This window comes from Typopeltis vanoorti, chromosome 3 (assembly GCF_054136105.1).
Source record: "Typopeltis vanoorti isolate ZY-2024b chromosome 3, IOZ_Tvanoo_1.0, whole genome shotgun sequence".
In the NCBI taxonomy this organism is placed as follows: domain Eukaryota; kingdom Metazoa; phylum Arthropoda; class Arachnida; order Uropygi; family Thelyphonidae; genus Typopeltis; species Typopeltis vanoorti.
The window spans coordinates 53,337,050-53,350,211 of NC_143551.1; the positions used below are offsets into that span (position 1 = coordinate 53,337,050).

The following is a 13,162-nucleotide window of genomic DNA, read 5'->3' on the forward strand; positions in this document are numbered from 1 at the left end:
TTTTGCTTAAGTCTATACAGCATAGTTTCTGTGAGAAGGGACATGTGATTTATTACTTAGCACCGTTTTTATTCCATCTGTCTCTAATTGCACTATTTGTTGAGAATGACACAGACTGCAAAAGCCTCTGTACAGTACCTTATTCAGTGATGCAATAAAATTAAATTCGATACTTATAACTACTTGCACAATACGGGCAGACACAAATTTAACGAAGATAAAATAATTTGATTTTTAAGTCACGCGGTGAAAAATATGAAAAAAAAAAAAGTGTTACTAGTAATTTAGACCACGTTATTTCGAAACCGCATTGTATAAGTACCGCATTATACGAGGGTTACTTGTAGATGATATTCACCCAGAAATGCTCAAGTATGGAGGTATATTCAGAAGTCCCGGAGAGATGGTTGAATTCCAAATGAATTATTGGAATAGAGCTCTCATAGTATCCATCTGAATAATCATCTATATCAGGGATTCTCAACCTATGGTACGCATACCTCTGGTGGTACGTGAGCCACTGCCTTACTGGTACATCTAATATCTTGAATTAAATATAGTGTTACGCCACTGGAAAAGGTTGAGAACCTCTGATCTGTATCATCTGTAAAAAGGAAAATAAAACTGAATATGAGAATTATAGAGATATTTCCCTACTGAGTGTTCCCGATAAGAGTTATGCAAGCATACTTGAGAAACATCTAAGAAGGATTGTGGAAGGAACACACATGGGCACATTGGAAAAGAAAAGAAAGAGTGATTATTAAATATAATCATGGTCAAACCACATATCAAACTAGCAATTCATTTACATTCACCTAAGGACAGATGCTGCCCTCTATCTCATCTAGGAGTGTATGACGTAGCCTGAACCTATAACTTATCTATTTACTGTCAGGCAAAAAAGAACTGTTAACATAACATCCACTTCAGAAAATATAAAAGATACATCTGCTGCCATTATTTCACAGACCATGCTAAGGCTACCCTGTCATAAAGGATTTGATGGAAGAAAACGCAGTGCTGTATAAAGTTCTTATAAGTCGTCATCGTCATTAGTTTCCTGATATATAACCTTATGCAGTGTGCAGAATACTGGAATATTATGAAAGAACTACATGATTAAATTTACATTGCTCCTGATTTCCTATCAACTAATTTTTCTCCAAATTAATCTATTACTTGTCAACACTCCAATATTGTAGTATCTAATATTGTGGTCTACTGGAGACTGAAATCAGTCCTAGATTTTGGTCTTCCTGTGGGTATTTTTCTTGCTATCTTGCATTAAACACTTGAACCACCTGTTTCCTAACCTTTCCTTTCCCATTCTGTTTAAGTGACCATTTTTTTGAAATATCTTATTTTCCCTGTTTCTATGATTTCATTTAAATATCTATTGTAAGTTGAATTCATTCATGTATTCATGAAGATTTATTTATTTATTTATTTATTTATTTAATATAGCTGGTAGATGTTATTGATGAGGATGATGTCAAAGCACTTCAACGGTTGTGTGCCTCAGATGAAGAAAAAGATTCTGTTGTGATAGATGTAAGTTAAAGTATTGAATTTCTTGACTAAAAATACAGTTGAGTGTGAATTTGTATAGTTTTAAATATATTTTTGAGAAACATTTATTTTATTTTTGTGGGCTTGTACTTTGTAAAACATAAACTGGAAATTCTTGTGATACTGAGAGAAATAGAGATAAAAAAAAATAAATAAAATTAATTGCAGTAGGTTGATGCAAGAAATTGATGGAGCCTCTTTCCATCAAAATATTTTGTTTCTGCTGAGCTTGCATGTGTTTATAATAAAAAAAAATTGTTACATGTTCATGAAAACCGTTCAACTAGCCCTGCAGAAATCTGTTACACATTGTTAGATCCTGAAATGAAGGAATCTTGCAAAGAAATCATTCATTCAGAATCCAACTTACAAAAAAAGAGAAATACCTGCACATCAGCTAAAATTAAAAGTGAAACTTCTTCACTTTATGTATAAAATTTGCATTCCTTATTTCATGTACGATATATTTAATCTATTGTGTTCATATTAAGATTTTATTAGAGTATGTCTTAAAAGAGGGATAATCTGACTTAATTTAAGCCTCACTTAAGCTGTGTAAAATTAACTGTGAGTCATCAAATAGTTACTAAATAATAATTCTTGGAAGGTATAAAACTACACGTGTACAGCGTGACGCTGGCGGCAGTTGCTTAAGTGGAACATATATTGATGCGAATTCTGGGAATACAAGAGCATAACAGCGTTGGGAAAAAGCAAGGGATGAACCCAAGGGGTGAAAAGATATGGGTCGTGTGCAAAGGGGACTGAGGAAAAAGAGGGCGCTCTAAGGAGGAATATAGGGGGACGAGCGTCGTATCGGAGATGTCTCTTGTCGCATCGTTTTCCTGTTTGGTGGCTCGGAAGTTAGCAGGAGTTTGCATTAAGGGGGGGGGGATGAAGCGTCTGTGCTAAGATAAGATGTCAGACAGTAGGCTTTCTTGAAAATGGAGAAGGATTCTACGCAGAGCTGAAGGTAAAAATTTCCAGTCCTAGCAGAATCAAGCTGTCGCTGAGAAGTCCCATCAAGTTGTTCTTGAAATGCAAAGATTTAAGTCCGTTTTCAGCAGAAATAAGGAAGATAGCGTATGGACAGCCAATAGACAAGAAGTAACCAGATGTACACGTGGTGCTGAAAGACGCAGAAAAGGTTCGGTAAGATGAAATTACTCTATTTTTGTGTATAAAATTCATTAGAAGAGAGAAGATTGTTATGTGAAATTAAGAACAGTATTCTAAAGAACTCTGTGGACAGTCTCTAATTAGAAAGTTAACCTCCTTTGAGAGAGTAAGAAGAATTGTTTGGAAAAGATCTTTAGTAATTGTATGTCATAGGATTAACTTAATGAGATCAGAATTGTGGATTTTAGTAACTGAGTAACATTAGAATGTTTGTTCATATTATCTTATAAATAGCATTACAGAAAGGAATTTTAGTTTAACTTCATATCATTTGCTATCTATCCCAATATGCAGTTATTGTGTTTCGCATGCTTTATGACCTTTAATTAATTTAGAATATGTTAACCTCTTAACTCGAGTTTCATTTAGTATTGAGGCATAATTGAGTGTATGAATTTTGTATTCTGTTTAGATATTCCAATAAACATGTCATATTTACCTAAACCTGAGTCATGCCTGATTACAATTCCAAACTACCACTTTATAAAAATAGAACCTATTTTGGCAGGAAGAAATTAGAAAGAGTAATAGAATTATATATTTTGGTCATGACTGCAGTCTGAATCTATACAGCAGCATTAAAGTAGAGTATTATGTAAGAACGGCTAAGAGTCTAGTATTGTCTCCCTGACTAGGAACCTTTTCTACTATAGGATACTGGCCGGCACAGCATAACAAAAATTTGACAGTATCCGAAGAGGAAACAGTCCTAGATATAAATAGATGTAAGCATATTAAAGGCCCGATATCTGAAGAAGTAAAATAGCGATAGAAAAATAGAATAGATATATATAAAACAGAATGTATAGAGAAAGTAACGACATAACAATAGAGCAGCTGGTAGGACTTTATTTGATTAAGGTTTTGAATAAGAAAGGATTTAATCAAGAAACAAATTGATTAAGTATAAACGAAGAAAAATAAGAGATAAAGTATAAATCAAATCATAAAAACATAAATATAAAAATTTAACAATGGCGCAGTCAGCAGGATGTGATTAGGACCCCTAAAGTTTAAGGTTAATAGGGAATAATCACTATAAGTAGGTCTTGGATTCGTATAAGGCAATCAGGCATTTGTTGGAATAACAGAGAGTGTGAAAAGAGGTAATAATTAAGTCTATAAGATGAATGCAGGTATGCCTCGACCATCGAGCTCAGATTTAGATGACTGAATTCTTTAGGACGATAAATCCTCAACAGGTTTTTCCTCAGTTTTTGGGGGAGGGGTCTGATGACGTTCTGGCGTTTTTTGAGTAGATAGAAGAACTAAGAAGAATTGGTAGATGGAGTGAGCTCCAACTGCTAATTCTGCTCCGTAGTAAGCTTATTGGGAAGACAAAGACACACTTTATTCCTCCCCTGTCTTAAGGGAAACTTGAGATTACTATAAGTTTAAGGAGGTCCTGATATCCCAGTTTTCTAAAGTAAGGAATGTGGGACCAAATTTATGGAAGCTCCAGAAGATGGTGCAAAAAGACAAAGAAAGTGTGTCAGACTACCACAATCAAGACTTAGCGCTTGCCAATACTTTAAGTGTCTCTGACAAAGACTGGCACCATCTTAACTGGGCAGTCTTCCAAAATTTTAGGGGGTGGGATTGAGACAAGAACTGAAGGAAACAGCATTTGGGAGGGACATAACAAATTTAGAGGAGTGTTTGACAGCAGTAAAACAAAGAGAGCAACTGCTTGGAGACATTTGTCCTGCAGCTTCAATTGGGTCCGACAATGTCATTAGACAAGAGAAAAACGGCAATGTTTACATGGTTAAAGAGGCGAATGATTCCACTTGTGTGAACAATACTGAAAGGGAGTCAGGAACGTGTGAGAGCATGACTATTAATGATCAAATAAGTAGTGAGAAAGATGGAGAAGGATCAATCGACTTGAATCAAGTGACTGACTATGAGACCAACACCACAAAGGAAGTAGGACTAATGGACTGTCTTGATGCTGCACTTCAGCAGCTGGCGGCAATAACTGAAGAGACCTCTCAAACAACTATATCTCAAACAGAGAAGACTGATGAGATGATAAGAAAGGAAGTCGAAAGGCTACAACAACTGATTGTGAGCCGTATTGAAACTGTATTGAAACAGCTGGCAGCAGTTACAGAAAAGACTTCAGAATCAACCATACCTCAAAATGAGAAGACCAATATGATAAAGAACAGAAGGGAGCCTCCTAGATGTTTCTGTTGCAATGAGATTGGGCACATAGCTTGCAATTGTTTTAAGAACAAGAGGCTCTCCATGAGAAATAATAGAACTGAGTCGAGGTTTGGCCACCTCTTCATAATTATGAAGGTAAACCATGGAGGAGAGGACAGAGGAATCATGAACATCTTAGAGGGTCAAGAATGATAATCAAGGGGAATGTTCAGGGATGTTATTGTAACATACTGCTAGATACTGGTTCCTGGGCCTCTGTAATTACTGAAGATTATCTTCAAGAGATAAAATTCCGTGTGTGGCAAGGAATTTCTAATCTAAAGAAACCAATTAGATTATTGGGAATCTCTACATCAGAGATAACTTACCTGAATGTAACATGAGTGTTTGGCAAGATTTGTTGGTCCTCCCTAGGACATCTCGCCCAAGCTCACAAATCATCTTGGGAATAAGATTTCTGGAGAAGTACAAATTCTCATGCGACTTCTCTCGTAATGAAATGTTCCTTATGGGAAGAAAACGGTCAGGTAAAGAGAGAAATAATAATCATCATCATCATATTCCTGCCATGTACCCTCAAGGGGTGTACAGGATATGACAGTACTACATGAAAAAATTACATCATTACTAACTTCCTATCTACAATTTTCCTCCAAATCAGTCTGTTGCTTGTCAAGACTCCAACATTATCAGATCTTATATTTCTATCGTCTAAGGCACTTTGTACCGTATCAATCCACCTATATCTTGGTCTTCCTCTGGGTCGTTTTCCTGCCAACCTGGCAGAGAACACTTGTTTTGCTAATCTTTCCTCTCCCATTCTATTTAAGTGACCATACCACCTAAGATTAGCTCTGCTACCACATTCCTGGATGCTGACAATGTCAAGTTCTTTCCTAATATCCTCATTTTTAATATGATATTGCCATTGATGCCATCTGTTCACGCCTCTAATCTTTCTCAGGACTCTCATATCTGCGGTCTCTAGTCTTTGGTCAAGTGCTTTACTTCTGACCCAGCTCTCAGATCCATAAGTTAAGATTGGTTTCAACACTGTCTTGAATACAGATAATTTAGTGTTCCGACTAATTTTTCTCTTATTCCATATGAATTTATTCAATTGACTTTTACCATACCAGCTTTGATGATTCTGTTGTCTATTTCCATATTTAATTTAATATCTTTAGTAAAAATCATGCCTAAGTAGCTGAAATGTTTTACTTGTTCCACAGGTTCCTCGTTCACAACACGATTGACATTTTCAATAATTCTACCTATTTTCATTGTCTTTGTCTTTTTATTGCTGACCTTCATACCATATCTATTACAACAGCTATTCAATTTAGCCAAAGAATCTTGCAAATTTGTAGCGGATTTATTTAGAAGTATAACATCATCCACATAAAGCAAAGAGCTGACATTAACATCTCCAATTTTAATATCAGGTTTAATACCACTTTCCTTCATAATGTGATCCATATAGATAATGAATAACAGAGGGGATAATGTACATCCTTGTCTCACACCAGATTTAACATTAAACCATCTTCCTGTACTTCCTTCAATTCTAACTGCTGACTTACAACTCAAATAAAGACTAAGTATTGCTTCATATAATGTCCCATTGACACCATATAACTGCAGCGTATTGAATAGCTTCTCTCTTGGCACCTTGTCATATGCCTTTTCCAGATCGACAAAACTTAAATACAGATCTTTGTTATATTCCCATGCTTTCTCAACTATTTGTCGTAAAATGAAGGTCTGATCCTGACAGCCTCTATTTGGCCTGAATCCAGCTTGTTCTTCACCAAGCTTTTCTTCCACAATTCTTCTCAACCGTTTCTCAAGTATACTTGCATAGATCTTGCCAGGAACACTCAGTAGGGAAATACCTCTGTAATTCTCACATTCAGTTTTATTTCCCTTTTTATATATGGGTACTATGAAAGCTCTACTCCAATCATCTGGAATTCGTCTTTCTGTCCAGGCCTTCTGAACTATGCAGTGCAGCCACTATAACACCTTTATACCTCCATCTTGAGCATTTCTGGTCAAATATCATCTACTCCTGCTGCCTTTCCACATTTCAGGCTTTTAATAGCTTTTTCTACTTCAAGTATGGATATGTATTCCTGACTGGATGCTTGGTCAGTGTTTTTTATCATTGTGCTGTCATCACTGCTTGTTTTATTTAGCAGTTTTTCAAAGTAATTACTCCATACTTCAAGGATATCTTTTTCTCCTGTTTTCACGTCACCTTTATCATCTCTAACTCCTTTTACAGCAATGTTTCCTCCATTTCTAAGCTTCTTCAACAACCTCCAGAATATTTTGCCACCTTCTTGAAATTTATTTTCTATATTCTTGCCAAAGTCCTCCCATGACTTTTGTTTAGCTAGTTTTACACAGTGTTTAGCTTTCTTACATTTGTCTCTGTATTCTGTAAGAGTAAAAGCTGACTTATTTGCCAGGAACTTTTGATATGCTTTCTTCTTTTCCTTCACTGCCTCTTTAACTTCCTGTGTCCACCAGGGAGTTCTGATTTTTTTTATCCTTGCACACAACCTCACCACATGCCTCTCTGGCTGAATCAATCAATGTTTTCTTCAGAGTTTGCCACTGAATCTCCAAGGTTTGATTCCTGTTCTCAAACTCTTTCATTTTCTTTTCAATAATCTTTGTGTATTTCAGTCTACAGTTCACATCTGAGAGCTGCTCAACTTTTATCCGCTTTAAAACTTTCTTACATGTTATTCTTTTCAATATGAAATTCAATTTTATCCTACTCAAGACTAAATAGTGATCACTTCCAATTTCAAATCCTCTGTACACTCTGGTGTCCTGCACCAGGGAGAAAACATCACTATCAACAATAACATAGTCAATGAGACTTTTCTTATTCCTTGCCTCTTCTCTCCATGTGAATTTGTGCACATTTTTATGTTGGAACATGGTGTTAGTAATAACCAGTCCATGTCCTGAGCAGATATCCAACAGATATTTGCCATTATTATTAGCTTTGCTCTTTTCTCCAAATTTTCCCAAAATATTTTTGTATGTCTGGCAATCATTTCCTACTCGGCTATTTAGATCCTCAACAAGGACCAACTTTTAATTTTTCATTGTGTCATTTGCTTTTTCTAAAGCGTCAAAAAATTCCTCCACTTCTACCTTAGTAGAACCTTCTGTGGGACCATAGGCACAAATAAGTCTCATTATCCAGTTCCCCATTCTCATATTTGCCCGCATTACTCTACTTGAGACTGACTGCCATTCAAAAAGATTAGCCTCGTATTTTGTGTTGAATACTATGGCTACTCCTTCTTTCCCTTGATTGTCATTGCCTGAATATAACATTTTGTATTTATTGCTCAAAAAGATCTCACCAGTTTTGGTCTTTTTTGTTTCAGTCACCCCTATTATGTCGATCTGGTACTTATCTAATTCCTCAGCTAGCTCCATTTCTTTGCCATTCAGGCTTCTTACGTTGATAGTACCGATCTTTAACTCTGGTGATGTTTAGTTGGGGTTTGTTTTCAGATTTGTTCCAGTAGCTGACTTTTCGCTGTTCGCCCTGGTTCCCTCGCGAAAACAACGGGGGCCTTGTTTAACCGGGCGACGCCCCAGCCGGCATGAAATTTTGTCATGTTGTACCATCATTTTTTATTTTGGTTTAACCAATAAGAATACAATTTGGTCGGCTAAATCCCAAATTGCCAGCCCATCCTCGTTCGTTCAGTATCAAAGTAGATACCCAACAGGGTGCACCACGAGAAGGTGAGGATTGGACATTACGTCAGAAGCCCTGGTCGGTTCTCCGCATTCCTTTAAAGGCTATGTGGTCTCCTCTCAGTTATACAGCTTTGACCCTGAAGCACCCCGAGAGAAATAATAATGGAAGGAAAGTTAGGGAATCACGTCAAGGCAGAATGCAAAATGAGACTAACATCGTACAAAGTGTACAGTCTAAGAGGGATAATGAAGAATGTATAGATAGCCAGACTGATTCTTCATTAACTTCAACATCCAAAGACAACAGCCAGACTGAGACTTACCTCATAACAAACGTCAAAGTAGTAGATGATCAAAGCATAGAGGATGGGAAATTAGGAAAATCTAAGCGGCAGTTAATTTATGCTCATTTCTTATGCTTTCTTTTTAACTTTAGAAGGGCAATAAGTGAGTTATTAGTTTGGGATTTACCTCTTGCTATGACGGCTTTACACATACTCACAGATTGTGCAAAATTTGTGAATATTTCAGATAAAAAATGGAATTTGGCCCAATACATTACAAGATAGCAGTGTGGTCAAATGTAAACGGAAGGATAAGGTACAGAGTAATGTGGGATACGTGTTAAGTTCAACAGAGATAAGAGAAGGAAGCACAGCCAGTGACAGAAAAGGAGTTTTTGTCCAATCTAGATATGACCGAAGGACCAGAAAGAATGCAAGGTTCATCCCCAGAGGATTGAGGGAGAAGCAAAAAGAGTTTTTATAAAGGAATTAGAAAAACCTTTTTTATAAAAAGAGGGGGCCTTTGTTAGATCCTGAATGAAGGAATCTTGCAAAGAAATCATTCATTCAGAATCCAACATATTAAACTTACAAAAAAAAGAGAAATACCTGCACATCAGCTAAAATTAAAAGTGAAACTTCTTCACTTTATGTATAAAATTTGCATTCCTTATTTCATGTACGATATATTTAATCTATTGTGTTCATATTAAGATTTTATTAGAGTATGTCTTAAAAGAGGGATAATCTGACTTAATTTAAGCCTCACTTAAGCTGTGTAAAATTAACTGTGAGTCATCAAATAGTTACTAAATAATAATTCTTGGAAGGTATAAAACTACACGTGTACAACGTGACGCTGGCGGCAGTTGCTTAAGTGGAACATATATTGATGCGAATTCTGGGAATACAAGAGCATAACAGCGTTGGGAAAAAGCAAGGGATGAACCCAAGGGGTGAAAAGATATGGGTCGTGTGCAAAGGGGACTGAGGAAAAAGAGGGCGCTCTAAGGAGGAATATAGGGGGACGAGCGTCGTATCGGAGATGTCTCTTGTCGCATCGTTTTCCTGTTTGGTGGCTCGGAAGTTAGCAGGAGTTTGCATTAAGGGGGGGGGGGATGAAGCGTCTGTGCTAAGATAAGATGTCAGACAGCAGGCTTTCTTGAAAATGGAGAAGGATTCTACTCAGAGCTGAAGGTAAAAATTTCCAGTCCTAGCAGAATCAAGCTGTCGCTGAGAAGTCCCATCGAGTTGTTCCTGAAATGCAAAGATTCAAGTCTGTTTTCGGCAGAAATAATGAAGATAGCATAACCCCTACGTTGCCGTGTGGACAGCCAATAGAGAAGAAGTAACCAGACGTACACGTGGTGCTGAAAGACGCGGAAAAAGTTCGGTAAGATGAAATTACTCTATTTTGTGTATGAAATTCATTAGAAGAGAGAAGATTGTTTGCAAATGTGAAATTAAGAACAGTATTCTAAAGAACTCTGTGGACAGTCTCTAATTAGAAAATTAACCTCCTTTGAGAGAGTAAGAAGAATTGTTTGGAAAAGATCTTTAGTAATTGTATGTCATAGGATTAACTTAATGAGATCAGAATTGTGGATTTTAGTAATTGAGTAACATTAGAATGTTTGTTTATATTATCTTATAAATAGCATTACAGAAAGGAATTTTAGTTTAACTTCATATCATTTGCTATCTATCCCACTATGCAGTTATTGTGTTTCGCATGCTTTATGACCTTTAATTAATTTAGAATATGTTAACCTCTTAACTCGAGTTTCATTTAGTATTGAGTCAAATTGAGCGTAAGAAATTTTATGTATTCTGTTTAGATATTCCAATAAACATGTCACATTTACCTAAGCCTGAGTCATGCCTGATTACGATTCCAAACTACCACTTATAAAAATAGAACCTATTTTGGCAGGAAGGAATTAGGAAGTGCATATAATTATAGATTTAGGTCACGACTACAATAATCTTAATCTATACGGCAGCATTAAAGTTAAAGATAATTGTGTAAGAACGCCTCAGAATCTAGTATTGTCACCCTGAGTAAGGATCCTTTTCTGCTATAGGATACTGGCTGGCGCAGCAAAATATAAATTCGCCAGTATCTAAAGAGGAAACAATCCTAGATATATGTATATTAGGCCAGATATGAAGAAGTAAAATAGCGATAGGAAGATAGAATAGGAAGATATAAATCAGAAAATATAGAGAAAGCAACGACATAATTATAATTCTGGGAATACAAGAGCATAACAGCGTTGGGACATAACAATAGAAAAACCGGTAGGATTTTAAGTGAATAAGGTTTTGAATAAGATAGGATATAATCAAGTAACAACTAATTAAGTATAAATCATATAAGTAAATATATTTAACAACATATTAGATGTAGATATTCAAATCTTATAATGTCTAATTCATGTTGGAGGTTTAATGGAATATTATCAGCACAGATTAAAACTAATTTTAATGCTTCCAATATTTCGTCTCAGTCACAGAGACGAAATATTCAAAGTAGGAAATATTGGAAATATTTTTGTAATCCCATTTCAGGGATTACAAAAAACATTTTGGAACAACACACACAAATACAATACAATACAATGATAAGTAAAACAAGTGAGTGAAACTAAAGTTCCTATCTAAGTGCTGTGCCCTCTATGGGCGTTTGCAGGTGGCCTAGGATGTAAAGAAGGATCTCTGATAATTAATGTTTCCAAAATTTTGGAAAGTTTTATGCAACCATATTTGTTTAAATTAGGCTGATTCCTGAGTGCAGATGCAGATTGAAAAACAGTCTTTCTTTTTTGAATTTACTATAGTGGAGCATGGTGGTTTTTTCCAGGAGATCCTGTGGGTTGTATCCAAAACGTGGTCTGCAAGGCCAGATTGACTTGACCATAATCATGATTGCAGATGTATGACTTGTGTTCTTCTTAGTGGATGGTCGCTGATCTGCCTGTCTATCTGATAGTAAGCCAGCTTACAGGAACAAGGTGCTCTATATAATCCAGGCACTGAGAGAGGTGGGAGCTGATCTTTGGTGGAATGGATAAGAGTAGTAAGTTTATGGTGGGGCTTAAAAGCTGTATGGAGGTTATACTTTTTTAACGACCTGGCTATTTTTTCTGATTTGCCACTGATGTAAGGTATGGTGAGGGCATTTCTGAAGAGATGGTCTGGGAATGAGGAAAGGACTTGATTTTTTTTAATTCTGTAATCACCGTAGCCATTGGAAAGGAAGGTGTTGTGTATGTGTTTGAGTTCGGTTGAAAGGGCGGTTTCACTGGAACAAAGTTTGTGGGCTCTATTGGTTAGAGTTTTAATAATGCCATATTGTTGAGAGGAGTGGTAGTGAGAGAGTTTGTGAATGTATTTGCCTGCATGAGTAGGTTTTTGGAAGGGTAAACTATTGTTATTTTCCTTTTCCATCGTAAACTGAATTCTTGGATGTAGGCTATTGAGGTGACCGAGGAAGGAGTCTAATGTGTCTGGGCCATGAGGCCAAATAGAGAAACATCATCTATATATCTTAGCCAGATAGAAGGTTTTAGAGGGGAAGAGTTTATGGCTCGTTTTTCAAAATTTTCCATGTAAAAATTGGCAAGACTGGGGTGAGGGGGGGGGGGGGGGGGACCAATGGCAGTTTCCTCTATCTATTTGTAGATTTTGTTCTTCCAAGAAAAATAACCAGAATTGATGGTCTAAGATATCAGAAGGAAAAACATTTTTTAAGAGTGTTAAGGTGTCATTTAGGGGACTCAAAAGTTATTCCTAACTGTGTTATCAGACTTAAAATCAAATTTAAATCAAATAAATCCCTCCATATATATAAATGTGCTAGTCTGGCACTATTACGAGAGCAGATTGCCGCAACTCGCACCCGCCTCACTACGACAAAGGCCACCATTGGCTCGTTACAATCAGAGCTCTCCGCTATACTCAATCTCCTGAACTTTGGTCCATTCTCTTTAGCACCTCACAAGCTTCCACTCAGAAAGAATTCCAAAAAATAAGCATATCCAAAAGTTTAATAACCTTTGTAAATCGAAACTGCTACCTCAAGTTCAACCACTCCATACAGTAGTCAACTTGTTGTTAAAAAGACTCAATGAAGATGCTGTCAGTGCTTTAAGCCTCGGCCACAATTTTGCCGTTGCACCTAAAGAAGTTCCGGTATTAGATATTATGTACAACATCGA

The 13,162-nt window shown here is 36.5% G+C and overlaps 1 protein-coding gene across 1 annotated transcript in view; it reads left to right on the top strand.

Moving 5' to 3' along the window:
- Nucleotides 1–13,162, top strand: part of Pus7 (pseudouridine synthase 7) — a 184,876-nt gene that overhangs the window by 63,644 nt on the left and 108,070 nt on the right. Inside the window, exon 4 of the mRNA XM_090390419.1 lies at nucleotides 1,468–1,554. Coding sequence (XP_090246545.1) covers nucleotides 1,468–1,554 — 87 coding nt within the window. The remainder of the gene's footprint in view (nucleotides 1–1,467; nucleotides 1,555–13,162) is intronic.